The following is a 17,395-nucleotide window of genomic DNA, read 5'->3' on the forward strand; positions in this document are numbered from 1 at the left end:
GAATTTTCAGGTTTGTATGAGATTTTCAAAATTTCAAACCTAATGCGGAGGCTGAAGATGTTGATTTAAAAAGCTGAAATTTTGCACATAGGTTTCATAGACTAAGGGGCATTGAATGATAACTATTAGGTTTGCTAATTCCAGAAAAGTGTTTTTTCGCTCCACCCTAATGTTTATTGAGTATACTCTATTCTGATAGAATTAAGTGTGATTTTCGGATAATTTCCTCCGAGCCGGAGCATTTACGTCGCACTGAAGTAAGCCAAGCAATTTGAACACAATCAAAGGAACACGGGTCGCGTTACATTAGGATCATACAAGATGACCTGTAGTCCTTAACTAAATGTTGGCATCAATAAATGTATCAGCAACGAATGAGTCTGGAGCGATATTCGCCTTATTTTACGGCAATCGTCATCCACCTAACTGGTGCAATCTCTCGGAGCCCGAAGGTAGCATGTAGTTGCCATTTAGTAACAGCAACAGAGCAGGCAAAACACATAATGAGTGCGACAGTAAAGGAGTCTATCTCGCGGGCGATATCTTAGGTACTATCGCACCCATTATGTCTATCCTCGTTGATAACAGCAAATAATGAGGGCTGTTGTAATAAGACGAATAGCGCTTCCTTGGTTGAGAGTTCATAAATATATCAAAAATTAAGATATATAACCTGATATAGTTCTAAGCGCTAGCTGAACACTCAAAGCAATGTTTTTGAGATCTATGCCACTAATGTGATATGATTGCTATAGTTACTCAGATTTTTAATCAGTTGGGGTAAGCTATCGTTTCATCAGGAAGGACTTTTAGGGATATCAAATGAGAAGGGGTTAAATGTGCCCTCTAAAGTCCCACTCTCACTGTTTGTATATATTACCTACAAGTTTTCGTGAAATATGATTCTAATTGACATTTTCAAGTTTATCGATTTAATGCAACTAATAAAAATTGAGTATAATTTTATCATGCAAACAAATGTATTATTATTATTGAGCTTGTAAATGAGTAACAATAAAACAATTGGAACGGATTGAGTATCATTTATTGTAATAAAATTTCATGACCTGTTTATTAACACTTCATAGGTAAAAATATCACTTGATTCTAATTGTTTCACAAATATCTATTATATCACACACTCGTCGTTTTGGATAATCTCACTGGATAGCAGAGGGATGGAAGGGTATCATTAAATATGATGATTATTTAAAACTTTTAATATGTCAGGTAATCATTATTGTACTGTTTCATGCCTCATTTCCATTGTGGAAATTTCTTCTTGCATTCGTTATCATGCAAAATCTGATCAGAATATAATCATTAACACCCTTCCTGATATTGACAGCATAAATTGATATACATAATATTTCAGGCACGTTTTTTTGACATTTATAACTTGTGCAGATCTGTCAGAAAATAAATTAGGACCTTACAAAATACTGAAATTCAAAGCTACGTCGACACGGATCGAAGTCACACACCATTTATTACAATACTCATTCAACACACTATTTCGATAAGAAAATTCTTAACTATTACTGCCGTCACGGACCAGAGATGGAACAGATTTTTAAAAAGTTGACATTATTCGTACGGCTTGTACACACGGTATTGCTGATTCGCATCGCCAGAATTTTCGTAATTTAAAAGGTGTGTATAGGCCAGGCGGTCTAGCACAACTTACGCTCTCGGCTGCGAGTCCATACATGAAGTCCATACATCGACTCGCGCGCGACATGCAAGTTGTGCTAGACCGCCTGGAGTGTATGCCTATTGCCTATTTTACAGTCGCGCTACTGATTTGACATCTGTTATTTCAACTTATTTGGAAGAGGGACAAAACATACAAAACTAATAGTCTTGTATAGTCCAACAAGAAATTGTAGCAAATAGTGGGAATACTGTAGCCCCCGTTTTCTGCTCGACGCTGCGCTAATATTCGACATGGGCACTTGTCAAAGTCATAAAGGTTAAATTTGAACGTCGAATATTATTCTATATTCGAATTTGTACCTTGTCACTTTGACATGTGGCCATGTCGAAGACTAATGCAGCGTCGAGCATTAAATAGCACGTCTACCTTTCGCCACTTTAATGAGTACAATGTTGTCGGGCTACAGCAGTACGGAGGCGGACGGGCGTGGCTCGCGCTCACTTCTTCTTCTTCTTGTGTTTGTGCGCGGAGTCGGGCGCGCTGTCGGCCTTGCGCTTGCCGGCGGCGCCCTTGGTGGCGCTGCCGGGCGTGTTCTGCGCGGGACCGCTCTTTTTCTTCTTTTCCGCGCGTTCTTTCTCTTCTAGCTCTTGGTTTTCTCTCTCGATTAGTGTGATTAGCGTATTACATCTGAAACGACATAATTTAAAATCAGAAAAGAATATTTTGAGGACGTAAGTAAACTTTTGATAGCTTCTCGAAATTATTCCTCAACTTATCAAATATTAATAAAGTTTTATGCTCATGAGGGACTCTTCCTTACATTTGCTCATCGATGACAATGTTCCAGTTTAACACAAACTACGATATTAATATTGTCAATTGTATAAATTACAAGGGCCGAAACCAAAGCAATGAATAGTGGGTTTACACTGGTACAAGGTGTCCTGTAATGAATTATTCATTTAATGAAAGTTTGTTCACGCCATTCAATACACTTCGACTTCCTTGAAGCAATGTCATTTGACCCATTTGCATAATTTGAGTACATTTTCTAAGCACCCTATACTATTCTATATGGGCTTGATGGTCTTGGCAACCGACCGTGGTCAGGCTGCGAGTGGAGTGGTAGTTACCTGCGCTGCAGCTCGACGGCGGTGCGCGACTTGAGGAACCAGTCGAAGCGGAACTGCGGCGCCGCGTGCACGGCCGCGCGCAGCTCCTCGTACACGTTCTCCTTGTCGAAGCCCAGCTTGTGCAGCATGCACACCAGGAACCTGTGCAAATAATCAATAATACTACTACCCTCTAGAAAATATAAGAACATAACCTACAAAACGATTCAATGACGAAACTTGCTGCCTTTCTAATGCATGGCACTATTCCTTTTAGTTATTTAAGGTAGTCTAAATTCGGGTTTGAACCCTTCTCCAGGCAGTGTTATCGACCCCATAGGCACCAATAGGATGTCAACGTTAGCATTCCGATTTAAGGTTTATATTAGTTTGCACTTTCAGGAAATATGACTTTTAGTCAGAGAAACCAATCAAACTTTATTAATCTGAATATACATATTTTAAGGGATACAGGCATAATTGTATGTATTTACTTGTGTATTTTTTATCTAGATTGACGCGGCCTGGAAAAAGGTTGTGACTAAAAATTATATCTATCTAAACACTTGGTTAAAAATGTTAAAACATCAATGAGGGCTGACATTTTCACATTTATAATATGTACTATTTTTCTGATTAATCTAATAATAAGTAGTATTTATTTTCTTGGTGAAACCTTCATGATACCGTAATATCAAACGGGTCAAAGCATGCTTGAAATATAATTAAAATGTGCACAACAATTACCTGTCCTCCTCTTCAACATAATTTTTGCCCTTGTTCGTGCCGTACGAAATCCTGAGCTGGTGGAAGGGCGCCCTGTAGCGCGCCATCTTGGCGTCCAGAGCTTTCTTGATGGAAGCTCTTCGTTGAATCTTCGCTTCTCCCCTCTCTATCTGCCCCATTATTCTGTCAATGTCTTGCAGCTCGTGACATCTCTCCCAGAATACTGCTGAGTACTCCATAACCTGAGGAGAGATTACTTTGTTTTACTTTATCTAAAAGGAGTATTAGAAAATATAGACGGGATAGTTTTGAAATCAAATTGAGACGATTCTCAAAGTTTTTTTGAAAAACTTAAAGCAACTCTCAAACAAGAACGATCGGGAAGTGTAAGTTAAAGCATGTTTTATATTTGAATGAAAGAATACACACCTCCTCAGGAGTCTTGCCTTCCACGTCTTTAGCGATGTTATCGATGTCGTCCCTGCCATATTTCTCGTTAGCCTTAATGAACTGGTTGAAATCCCGTTTGGTCCAAGTAGTGAAACCTGTCACAAAACAAAAGCTTTAATAATTTCACAAAGATCTAAGTATATTTGATTTCCTTTTGTTATCCAATTTTCAATTTAGTTAGCCGGTGAAAATACTTTCTAGATGGCGCTATCTTTGCAATCCTTTGGCCCCACCATTTACAAATAATTTATCTTGAATATGTATAGTTTAATATTCATCTATCCATAGTTTAGGTTACAGTTTCCTTTTCCTTCTTTTTATTAAGACACTGCACCTACTTAATCTTTCTGGTTTAGCCCATTGGTTGACTGGTAGAGAATGCCTTGAGGCATTAAGTCCGCCATTTGTACCCTATTTTGTTGTGCAATAAAGATTAAATAAATAAATAAATAAATAATTTACATTCCATTGAAATTCACAAGTGCAATGGATAGATTGAATGAATGTGGGGCCACACAGAACGAGCAGCGTCACGATGATAGGTACATCGTCACGCAGCAATGTAGATGTGCCTCGACTTACGCAATCTTTCAAGCGAGGAAACCGCGCCGACTGCCTCTGCCGAACCACGTCCACATTTTTTTATACTACGTCGGTGGCAAACAAGCATACGGTCCGCCTGATGGAAAACGGTCACCGTAACCTATGGACGCCTGCAACTCAAAGAGTGTCACATGCGCGTTGCCACCCCATTAGAAACTTGTACGGGGAGTGTACAAGTTTCTACATTCTTCTTGCTGTGTTAAGTATAAGTACACAGCAAAAAGGAGTGTACAAGTTCAAAGGAGGGTTTGGGTTGCCGACGACTCAAAGGACAATAGACGGAATAAATTAGTTCCGTAAGTCCTCCCGTCGTCAGCACCCCGCACCCTCGTTGAGCTCTGGCACCCTTACTCACCGGCAGGAACACTATGAGTCGGGTCTAGTCATAGGGGCCATTCACCGATTTTCGCTCGAGGCCACTGCGTTGCGAGGCTGCTCGCTGTGTTCACCCACACCCACCTAATGTTCAGAAAGTTGATGGGAGTGGTACCTTGCGTGAGCAGTTGCTCCTTCTCCTGCACCTCGTCCTCGGTGAGCGCCTCGGCGTCGTCGATCTTGCGCTGCTCCTCGCGCTGGATCTTGGCCGCGTCCGGGCCCAGCTCGGGGTTGCGCGGCACTTTGTATCTGAAACATTGCCATTTGCAATTTTGAAAGTAGTTACCACAAAGTAGTTGCGAGCGGAAAGTACCGGAAAAAAAAAACAGATATCACCAGGGGCGGCTCACTCCGCGATCCTTTCACCGCGCTACAAGTACATGCCGGCGGCCGCGAGTTCGCGGCCCATTCACTGGCGACGACCTTCGCGCGGCGCAATAGAATTCAATGTCGTCTGCACGCGTGCGGTCCGTTTGTTAATGTAGGTAAGAATTTAGAATGGCGGCGTTTTGTAAACATCAAAGGAGTGAGCCTTCTGTACTTGTACTATTATATATTCTGGATTTTTTTTGCCAGTAGTAGTTTGGTAGAAGAAATTTTGTACCGCGGTTACCGTTAAAATTTTATTTAACACTAATAAGTAGTTGAGTGAGTATAGCTTTTATAAATAATTATTTGTTGGTCATTAGTACAATTCCGTTTCCTTATAAGTATTTGGAAAAAGGTGGCGGAAAAAAAACTAGTATCTAGTTACCACCGACCACTAATAATTTGTTGGTAACTAGTAGGAATAACCCTTTAATCACACAAGTCCTAACTGCACCCGTAAATGACGGAGGTGATACTTGAAAGTTTACAGGTGAATCTTGAAGTTCTACAAATTAAATTGTACATTTTCTACGTTTTAAGGTATGCTATATCTAGTGTAGAAGTTAGACTTATATTGATATAAGTCTACTGAAAATAACCGTGAATCATTCAAAACGCTTAGGCCCACTTGCACCAATCACTCAGAGTTCTGTTAGTGGGTTGTCATCTGTCAAATTCCATATAAAATGGTGGAATAACCCACCATTTCCGTTGGTGCAAGTGGCCCTTAGTGTAGTAATTTCGTAAGCACTCACCCCAAAGTCTTCCTGTAGTGGTAGATCTCTTGGTCCAGCAGCTCGAAGAGCCTGGGCGGGAAGAACTGGAAGTCCTGCACGATGGGCTGCTTCGGCGGTCGCGGCGCCTGCAAACACACGCCAAAATAAATGGGAGTTTGCAAAGATGGTGTACCGATTTACCGTCAATAGTTTAGAAAAGTTCATTGCTGACAGTTGAAATACTGAGGAGTGACGTCACGGTCGACTCATTTACTTTATATCTTTCTCTTTGACTTAGGCTGCTTTAAAAAAAAACGTCAAAATAATGTAAAATTGATAGTTTTAGTCGGTGAAATACTACACTTTCCGTTATCCAATAGATTTATTTGATTCAAATTTCAATTAGAGCATCTTATTATCTTGATTTTTATAAGACTGGATTGTTAAAAACCAAGTCACTAAATTAATTATGAATTTTTCTTTAATGCACGTTTAGAAAAACTCACGTATAGAGCTGAATTAGTCGATCTTATTTGTAAAATTTGGACAATTTTGATTACTATAACAGGTAAATTTATAATTCGTATATCCTGTACTACAATCATCTAAGACTATATTTTTAGTATAAAGTTTTAAAAAAGAGTAAACGAGGCTAAGACGAATTCAATTTTTTTCAGAAATTACCTAAAATTAAGTGACAATTTCTTTGAAAATCTACATCACATCGAAATAATTTTTGTACTTATTTAATCTGCAACGTTTACTTAAATTACTGTTATGCCTTAGTGATTATAAATTGCTATTACTTATTTTTGGCAATTTTTTGAAAACGAGCCTTCACCGGTACAATTATTACCACTTTTGGACATTTTCTCATATTTTGTTAGACCAAGTAGAAAAAGTCCCATAATGTGATATATATTTGTAAACAACTCGCAAAGCCCTTTAATTTGATACCACACATGGTATGATCAAGCGCTCGGTTGCGATTTCACTGTTTTTCACACGAAAGCACTCTTAATGCATGACCTTGACAAAGATTCATTCAAATTTGAATTTTGACATGCTGTCAATGGAGTCAAAAATGCATGATGCATATATACATCACTATGCATTTAAGGGTTAAATATAAATTATGTTTAAAATTTAAAAATAACTACTGTCCATATTTTTCTTCTAATTATGTGGTGCTTTATTTCGTGCACTGCATAAAATATTTTATTTATAGTATAGGAAACCAGCCTATAATAGCTAGCTAGCTATTTAGGTACATAACTATAGAGGCGCGTAAGGGAGGATTCGTTCTAAACAGACCACCTCTTGAGAGTGGGAGTTTTTTTCTCGATGTGGGAATACTGTGACACATCGTCTCTATTTCGGGAGGGTGTATGGGACTCTTAACTCTGACCTCCCAGATCTCTCCATTGTGAGGGCGTACCCACTAAACCCACACCTCTACGGGCTTGAAGCGAAAGTCTCGTCTTGGCAACATCTACATATAAATACATGACAAAGTTTTTGGTGCACTTCGGTTTTGTAAGTTGCTTATTTTTATCACAATATTCCTCTAATTTGAAAGATTGGGATTAATTACATGTCATGTTTTGTTATTTGTCCTTCTGAGACCCAAATTTTTTCTGGAATATGTACAAAAATAGTCGCAATAGGAGTATTCAGAAGGTTATAGTCTCAATTTTTAAACGTTATTGAATTTTTTCATTGCAATTACAAATTGTACCTGGAATTATTAATTCATAATTCATTAGCATTCCGTTTGGGTAACAATGGCTCGTGGCACGTTACACGTGGGGGAACAATAAATTCAGCCTTGACTTTCAAAAATCAAAGAATATAAATGTCAAATTATCACAATGTATTTTTGGAAATAATGTTTTTAATTCTGTTATGTAAATTTGTTTTAGCGGGCCATTTTTTTCAAAGTTGTCCACCCCGTTTTTGGCTTGTCCCATACTTTTGATATAATATTTAGCGTATTTAAAGAGTCTAAACTAATGAAGACTATTTTTTATTCGAACCCAAATTTAGTTGACAGTAATTTACAATATTCATTTAAATTTTTATTATAATTATGTATTTGTTAAAAATTATAATGTGCTAAAAAATGGGCAATTTTTTGCTGTCCCACGTCAAATATCGTTTTTGTTATGGATTTTATTCTATAACTAATTGTACTAAATATTGATGACGGCATAATTTGAAAAGATTGAGTTATACGCTATTATGTTATAAAATATTTCATGTTAATAAATAAACGTACTATTTAAAATTAAGTATAATTTGCCGAGACGGAATCTGGTAATTGTGGAATTTTCCATTCCGAAACCGCAGAATGACTGTTAAAATTAAAAGAAAGTTCCTAACATTTGGTAGTATTTTATTCAGCTTGGCAAAATTAATTTAAAACTACTCAATACCGTCATCTTGCATTTGCCAGTTGCCGCCAAACACGCATCAAAGTAGCTCGTACTCAGGGGTAACATTTTCTCATTCCACCTCCCGAAACCAAATTTGCGGGTAAATACGTAATATGCAACCTTTTAACATCGATTCCTAAAACAAAGTACTAATATTGAAACCAAATAAGCCAATTAAAAACAAGATTTGTGATTATTTAATAAATAATTAAGTAAAATATCGCCGGAGGTAGCGTTCCGTTACTTCCGATCCGATACTAGATCGTTGGTTTCGTATAGGCGGAAAGAAAAACGTATCGGAATGGAAGTATAAAGCGGTATTCACGTGGTTTTAATGTGATGTTTTAGTTTCATTTGATTGCGGGAAATAAAAGAAAAACGTATGGGATTAAAACTAACTCATCTAAAATATGGTAATCAATCACGGATTACACACTCCGGTTGTTTTAGTCATTACTCGCGATATGCTTTGGAGGTCTTAGGTACCCACGTTCAAGTGTAGACGAGACCTTAGCTTTCATCCGTTACCCATACAGTCAGATCCGTTACTGTCCCATGTTTCAAATAGTTTTATTTGCAAAAATTAAATACAATTTGTTATTAAACTACGTTTCCGTTATTTTATATTGAAATAGTAACGTTTAAACTATTGATTACAAGTGATGGCATCCTATAAACTTGTGAAACAGTATAGTAATCTTAAAAATTCTCCTCTATTTTGTACTGAAAGTAACGGAACGGATATATATATGGGTTTAAAAAAATAGTAGTCCGCATTTATGTGAAAATGAAAGTGTAATTTCTTCATTTGTTATTTTAGAATGAATAATAAAAATATTGTAAAATTCCCAAACCTTTTATATTTACATTATCTGCGATTAAATTTGGTTGCGGAACGGAACACTCGCTTCCCCTCAACTCAACAAAAACATATTTTTTTCATTAATTACTTAAAAGTCAAGTGAACCTTCTATATTTTATATAAATTTATTTATTAATGAATCTATAAAAATAGCTTTTAATAAATTTCTATCGGTTTCATTTTCATATCAACTTTTTTCGGGGTGGACAACTTTGAATAAAATGGCCCATACCTCTTTAGTCACTTGCATTACTTCTTTAGCAAGACACCCAAAGAAGGCGCTCAAACGACATTGCATGTGGCATTAGATACTGCAGCGGGGCAGGTGAGTGGAGAATTCTTTGAGAACTGCAGACAGGCTCAAGCCATGTCGAAGGCCTATAGATACGACACTGGTAAGATGCTGTGGGAGGAATCGGTGAGGCTCGTCAAATTAAGTGAAGAGGAACTGAACAAATGTTTGAACTAAGAGATTGCAAATATATAAAAATCATTAACAATACAAGCTGCGCCTTTTTTCTTTAAAAAAATATTCTTATCCATTAAATAATTGCCCTAATCTTTACAGAGATTACAACAGTGTCGGAAGACAATGTTAATATATGAATTTAACTGAATTTGGTTAACCAAACCCGAAAATGTACAAATTATTTGTTTACGGTCGAGGTAGTGTAGCGATTTAGCGCTTCAGCCGTTATAGCTGGAGGCTCTTGATCGCTTTTTTTTTTAGTGTATGGTATATATTTCAGTTTTTGAAGTAAAACTTCTAATACGACTTCAACTGACAGCGTTTAACGCTCCGTGATGCCAACTCGAATTTTGATAAAATGCTAGGCAATTTTTGAAGTGAAACTCTTGAACTTGTCCGTATTTCATGAGTTTATGTTTGTTCTTTCAACAGTTTGAGCATTTAGCAATGTAAAATATTGAAAACAATATAATTGATTGAAGTATCTAAACGCAAAAACGTGACAGTCACTTGACAGGATGTTTTTAAGGTTATATTACGAAGTTTCACTTCTGCACGCACTATTTTTTTTATGTATAGTTTTGAAGACTGAGTAACCTGGCGGTAAGTACGTGTGACTTTCGTTCCGGAGGTCGCGGGTTCAAACCCTGACTCGCACCAATGAGTTTTTCGGAATTTATGTGCGAAATGTCATTTGATATTTGCCAGTCGCTTTTCGGTGAAAAACATTGTGAGGAAACCGGACTAATTCCAATAAGGTCTAGTTTACCCTTCGGGTTGGAAGGTCAGATGGCAGTCGCTTTCGTAAAAACTAGTGCCTACGCCAAACCTTGGGATTAGTTGTCAAAGCGGACCCCAGGATCCCATGAGCCGTGCCAATGCGGGGATAACGCAAGGAGGATGATGAGTGAGTTGTACTGACCTGCACCTTGGGCGCCTTGGGCTCGGAGACGCGCAGCGCCTCGCGGAAGTAAGCGTCGACGGCGTAGTTGGCCTTGCGCTCGCGCTTCGGCGGCTCGATCCAGCTGCCCATCGGCAGGATCTTCTGCTTCTCGCGGTAGTCCTCACCTTCGAGCATAACACCACAGATTTAATATTCGGCTCCCCGGTTTCCCAGATCATGGGCCATTTTTTTTGAAAGTTGTCCACCCCACTTTTTTGGGTTTGGAAATTTTTATGTGGTTTTCACTCAGCATCAGGAGCTCTTTCAATCCTAATAGGAGAAAAAAAGTGTCCCAAGGTTTTTTCCCTTTCCGTTACCATTTTTTCATAATTTTTTTATGGTAACGGAAATGTATAGAAATTTTGGGACATTTTTTTTCTCCATCAGGATCGAAAGACCTCGCGATTCTGAATATGAATCGCGTAAAAAATACCCATGTTACAAAAAAAGTGGGGCGGACCCACTTTACAAAAATACGATAAAATCTAGGAGTTCTAGGGACACGAGTCACGACATTAAATCCTTTATCGGATGCAAAATTTAGATGATTTTAACTTCGAACTTCCCTGCACGCTGCTTAGCTTCTAAGTGCTTGCTCTGCGAGTCTACAATGTCTACATATTAAAAACACGTAACCCATGCATATCGCCCGTACAATGTTTTAGGTTTGAAGCATGGAACGAAATCCTTACTAATTTACTAAAGCAATAATTAATAAAAATAAGATAACGTTCTTATACAATACCTTCAAACTGGTATACGGAATCTGTCGTGGCGCCCGGAGTGTCCATGGAGAAAGCCCTCAGAGAAGACTCACCAAGACTCTCCAACTTTTGTTTCAACTCTTCAGTCTGAAAATAAATACTATTATAAGTCGCAAATTTCGTGTAGAGTCAAACAATAGACTTGGTTACTTGAAAACTTACCTTAGTTTCGCCTTTTGCGAGAATTGTATCAATATCTTCATCAGTGATCTCAGAATCCTTTGAGGAGAAGACGTGGTTAGCGCCGTGACGAATCATGTTGAGCATTTCATCCTTGTTGAGTTGGTTCTTCTGGTCGACGAGACGACCGGACTGGATGACGAGTTTGTCGAGGCGTAGCTTCACTTCGGCGCGTTCTACGATTTTCTCCTCGACTGTGTTGTCTGTGATGAGACGGAACACTCGCACCTGGAAATGGTAGCAACATGGTAAAACTGCTTTTCATTTATTCTCATAATATAAAATTGAGATATAGAGAAATAGCGACGCGCCTAATCATTTAACACATACATAGACATCAACCATACATTTATGAGACCCGTTCAATAGGCCGGGTATTAACCCGTCATTTCGATCATTTGTTAGTCGTATACCTAGAAATCAAAAAATCCTTGTAGCTTTACACTTATTCGCGTTTCGCCGCGATCTCAAAATTTCTGAACAGTATTTTTTCTTTTGCATTTGTAGTTTTTCTCCTGGTTATATAACCTCGTTGTGCATATCAATGATATTACCAAGATATTACTAATAAAATATTACTAATGCAATTGTTGTTTTATATATGTCTATTTGACCACTTATTATATCCCAGTGATTTAGCCTTTTTTTTTAAACCATTAATACAATATGCGACCCAGGTAAAATGAGACTAAAAATATTTGCGGCTAACTAAATAGGCTATTAGTGATAAACGCTACATAAAAATCTGCTATTGTTGTAAAAATCTACTGAAAATATATATGGTTAACTAAATAGGCTATTGATAATAATGCTACATCAAAATTTGCTACTGTTGTAATAATCTATTAATGTATGCGAGTAACAAAATATACCATCGATATTACACGCTACAACAAAATACGCTATCGCGGCAGAACGCGAATAGGTGAAGAGCTACAAGGATTTTTTGATTTCGAGGTATACAACTAACAAATGATTTCGATCAATCTGAATCCTGTGTGATTCCAATCAGACTGGCGTATAATTTCGACGTCGGTTTCGAATCCGACTACGGGAGATGAAATCATGAGCTTGTCACTGCCACCGCGTTATTATTTTATGAATTGGTCTCTTTAACAAGAGTAAAGAAAGTTACCTGCTTCATCTGGCCAATTCTATGCGCTCTGTCCATGGCCTGCAAGTCCATCTGCGGGTTCCAGTCGGAGTCATATATAATGACTACGTCAGCAGACGTGAGATTGATGCCGAGACCGCCGGCGCGCGTAGACAACATGAACACGAACTTCTCGCTGCCCTCTGAGTTGTATTCCTCGATCTGTCGGTTGCGGTCCTCGTGTGGCGTTTGTCCATCCAGGCGGCAGTACTGAAAGATTATATAAGTATTATTCGAATGTTTAATGATGTGGATTACTGTAGTATTTTCGCGCTTAGGTCTAGTTCTGGTAATCATATAATTGTACCTAGATAACCGATTGAAGACCAGCGTATCGCAAGCTCAACATCACCATGCTAAACGATGTTAAATAAAATTAAAAATATTTTCTGTTGCCTAATCTATTTATTCCTGGCCTACTTGATTTTACAAGAAACAAAAACGGATTATTACAGGGATTTTGGATCCTGACATTCCTGACTACCACTGAGAAAGGCTTTGCCGTAAAGTTACCTTATACTGTCTCCAGTGGCAGGTAATCCTCCAGTATATCCAGCATCCTGGTCATCTGTACGAAAATGAGCACCCTGGGACCCTGCTGTTGAAGCTTAGGCGACTTGTCGGGGATTGCAAGCTAGCTAGTTACCTTATACTGTCTCCAGTGGCAGTAATCCTCCAGTATATCCAGCATCCTAGTCATCTGCGAGAAGATAAGGACCCGGGAGCCCTGCTCCTGCAGTTTGGGCAGCAGCTTGTCGAGGATGGCGAGCTTGCCGCAGTTGTAGACGAGGTGCTCGTCCGTGGTGTAGGGAGGGCCGGGCTCCGCGCCGTCGAACAGGTACGGGTGGTTGCAGCACTTGCGGAGCTGCATCAGGATGTTCTGAAGACGCATCTTCTCCACTTTGCCGGCTCCGTTTACTGGGAAATAGAGTTGAGTTAACACTTCCACAAATAAAATTTAAAATGTACATGATTGTATAATAATTACACTGTCCAATTGAATCTTACAATGTTTTTGCATGCTCGTAGAATATATGTAAGCCATTGCCTCACTCTTTAGGTTCTCAAATCATGTCAGAGTGAGTAATGTACCTACCTACATAATGTGACAAAACCATTATAACAAAATCACCTATTTTAATAATTGAAACTGATTGACTTATAACAAGTTAAACTTTAGTTGAGTCAACTTCTATAAACTTACCAACATCAATATCCTTCATTAAAACCTTTGTGTACCAATCTCTCTGCATTTTGCTCAGACCCACATATACTTTCACCTCCTTCTTAGGTTTCAGTTTCTTCTCCACTTCAGACTTCAGACGTCTGAGCAAGAACGGTCTCAGTACAGCGTGCAGCCGAGACACTAGCTGGTTGTCACCGAGTGCTGCATTTGTGTTGAACCATGAGTCAAAGTCCTGTGAAATTTGTAATTGTTATGAAAGATTTCATATTAGTGTAATGCTCAACACAAAACTGGACCAGGAATTTACTTACAAATGTCAGATATTCAGTTAAATATAAGTTTTATTTCATATAATCACTCTCTTGCTTACGTGCAATGAAATGTTGAGAGCCTAAGTGCGTTTTCACATTATCCGATCCGACATCAGATGTAGGATGGATTTCAAAGGAAAAAATACAAGGTGGCGGCGTAAATATATAGGATATTGGTCCTACATCCGATATCGGATCGGATAATGTGAAATCACACTAAGAGGTGACTTGATTGAGATGAGAGGTGAAAACTTTTGGCCCTATCATAGCAACTTGTATCAAGAACTACTAACTAGGAACCAAGGGAGTTTAAAAAAAAGTATTCTGCTAGTATTAAAAATTGTTATGCAATAGGCTAGTTTCCTATACTTAAAATAAAATATTTTATGCAGTGCACGAAATAAAGCACCACGTAATTAGAAGAAAAATATGGACAGTGGTTATATTAAAACATAGTTTCTATTTAATAAGTCAAAGAGAAAGGTATAAGTAAATGAATTGACCATGACGTCACTCCTCAGTACTTCATAGTAATTCCATTATTCCATATTAGCAAATTGTTTTGACAGTTCTTAAAAAGAAGCTGATTTGACTAGTAGGAAACTAGCCTATTCTGTGTTGCAAAAGGAAAACCTCACTTACATCAGAACTATTAAAGACATCAGGCAACAAGAAGTTGAGCAGAGCCCACAGTTCGTGAAGATTGTTCTGCAGCGGAGTACCAGTCAACAGCAGTCTGTTCATACTCTTGAACTCCCGGAGCAGCTCCGACAGCTTTGACTTCTCGTTTTTGATCCTGTGGGCTTCATCAATAACCATGTAACGCCATGTGAACTTTTTAAATACTGATCGCTCCCTAATGATCATTTCATATGACGTGATACAGACATCCCAGTTGCCAGGCATTAGAGTTTCGCGTATGAATGTGTTCTGTAAAAAATTGGAGAAAATATAGTTTTTAGCATGGAACAAATGAAATTAGTGTACAGTCAAGTGCAAAAATACGTATCGATTTTATCCGCTCAAAAATATGTACCGAGACCTTATTCCGCCGACATAAAGTGCTATGGGACATATTTTTGATAAGTTGTACACACCCATATTTTTACACTTGACTGTACAAAAACATTCATTTTTATACCAGACAAATAATGGCACACTGTGTCAAAAACCATTTGTAATTTAAAACCGATATAAATTACACATATGAAAGAAAAAGTGACCAAGTCCTCTGGTGCCTGAGCCTGGAATCGAACCAGCATACTTTCCAATCGCGGGAAATGCCTCTTTATCCGCTCGGCCACCCAGGTCACAGCTGTCGAGGTCGAAATTATCTCTCATATGAGTAATCTATACAAGGACTCGTAGCGCCCTCTGTCATTTGTAATTTATAACTGGCGGCTTGTATGGTGAGAGCCCGCCCGTTCTGAGCAAAGTTTAGGAGTGCCCACCAGGAGGGTTCTTAGTTACAAAAGTGTTAAGCAGTCACAATACTACATAAAATTCTGCCAGTTAAGGGTTTGCTTCTTTACGTTTTTATTTATATTTCCTAAATAATAGTAGCATATTGGAATCCTTACCCTTGTATCTTGGTCTCCAATTAAACATACAGCTCTCAAGGACGGACACCATTTCTTGAACTCATTCATCCAATTTGTAAGTGTAGATTTTGGGACAATCACAATATGTGGCCCAGGAATGTTTCTAAAAACAAAACAAATAGGTACAGAATTGTTAGGTGTAATTAATTTTGCCTTCTTTTTGGAATTATTTCACCAAAAATGGACGCCTTATTTTCGCTTTTAATCGCCGAAATACACAAAGCATTGTACAAACTTATTTCACGATATTTTCATTAAAAACTTACTTGAAATTTTTCATATAACCAAGCAATGATATTGTCTGTAAAGTTTTTCCAAGACCCATCTCATCGGCAAGAATGCCATTAATTCCGTTTTCATAAAGTGATATCATCCAATTGAGGCCACGAACTTGGTAATCTCGCATCTCTCCATTCTTAATGTATGGCGGAGAGGACTCAAATCTAAAGATGCTCTTAACCTTTGTGTTAGTCTCTGCAAGCAGCTCTTCATCTTCCTCTTGTTCTGTTTTGCGGTGCCGATGACTGAAAGAAACATATATTTAATGTACTTCGCTTATAAATACTTCAGGAAAATGTGCAAATCTTACTACCCAGCAAATGCAAACACTCTGTAATCAGCAACTTCATTGGTTTCACAATGAATGTAATTGGAAATTAAATGATTTGACTAATCAATGCTTGTTATATTTTATGAATGTTAATCAAATTTGATATGGTTCACTTACTCGCTCGCAGACCCAGATGTATCAAGATCTTTGTTCTTCTTTGGTCTTCCTGCTTTCGCTTTTGGAGGGCTGCTTCCAGATTTTGGTGTGTTTGTCATAAAATGCGAGAAAATTTCAGTTTGTTTCAACAAAAAGTCGAATCGCTTTGAACGGTCAGTTTCAATTTTACTTTCGAAGTCGCCTTCTTTACCTCTCGATGAAGTGGTGTCACTTGAAGAGCCATTCTGCGACAAGAATAGATTTACAAAACTTAATATTGCAAAAACTCAAAATAATTATCAAAAATAATAGTCTTGATGTCAGCACAAAGCGTGAGTAAAAAAACGCTTACGGAATTCTCCCCAACATCTGCTACTTCCATGGGTTCCTCGGTTTGTGACATAGTTCCGGAATTAAATAGTTAAATAAGTACAAAATCACGAATTATTCCATAACACTTAATTCGAGAAAACAATTAGCATTATGTTCACGATACAAACGTCGTTGTACCTGCGCCGGTCAGTCACAGACGAGACAAGACCACACCAACACCACAAACCACAACCACCGCAACGCAATGCCGCGAAAAAGCGGCTAATGTCATTGTCATTGGCCGTAGAAAAAAAACACGCTACTGTTTCTTGTCTATGGCTCCCAATCAATGTCACGAACACGAACGAAGATCTTTACAGGGGACAGCGCAATCACAATTTTTGCCATGCGAAATTGAACCTTATCATTGAGACAGAAAGGCGATCGAATCAGACTAGCGAAAAC

General features: G+C 38.2%; 1 protein-coding gene across 1 annotated transcript; it reads right to left on the bottom strand.

Annotated features, from left to right (window-relative positions):
- Positions 1-1,028: 1,028 nt before the first annotated feature.
- LOC125228714 (chromatin-remodeling complex ATPase chain Iswi) lies at positions 1,029-17,199 on the bottom strand. The gene is made up of 17 exons (XM_048133372.1): positions 16,971-17,199; positions 16,640-16,863; positions 16,179-16,436; positions 15,892-16,015; positions 14,954-15,241; positions 14,019-14,232; positions 13,461-13,732; positions 12,797-13,024; positions 11,644-11,889; positions 11,463-11,568; positions 10,697-10,842; positions 6,048-6,154; positions 5,039-5,172; positions 3,925-4,040; positions 3,517-3,737; positions 2,791-2,931; positions 1,029-2,344 (listed from the first exon to the last, which is right to left on the bottom strand). The coding sequence occupies exons 1-17, from the start codon at positions 17,019-17,021 to the stop codon at positions 2,155-2,157; spliced, it is 3,066 nt and encodes a 1,021-aa protein (XP_047989329.1). The 5' UTR covers positions 17,022-17,199; the 3' UTR covers positions 1,029-2,154.
- Between the last annotated feature and the right edge of the window lie 196 nt (positions 17,200-17,395).

This window comes from Leguminivora glycinivorella, chromosome 8 (assembly GCF_023078275.1).
Source record: "Leguminivora glycinivorella isolate SPB_JAAS2020 chromosome 8, LegGlyc_1.1, whole genome shotgun sequence".
Lineage (NCBI taxonomy): Eukaryota > Metazoa > Arthropoda > Insecta > Lepidoptera > Tortricidae > Leguminivora > Leguminivora glycinivorella.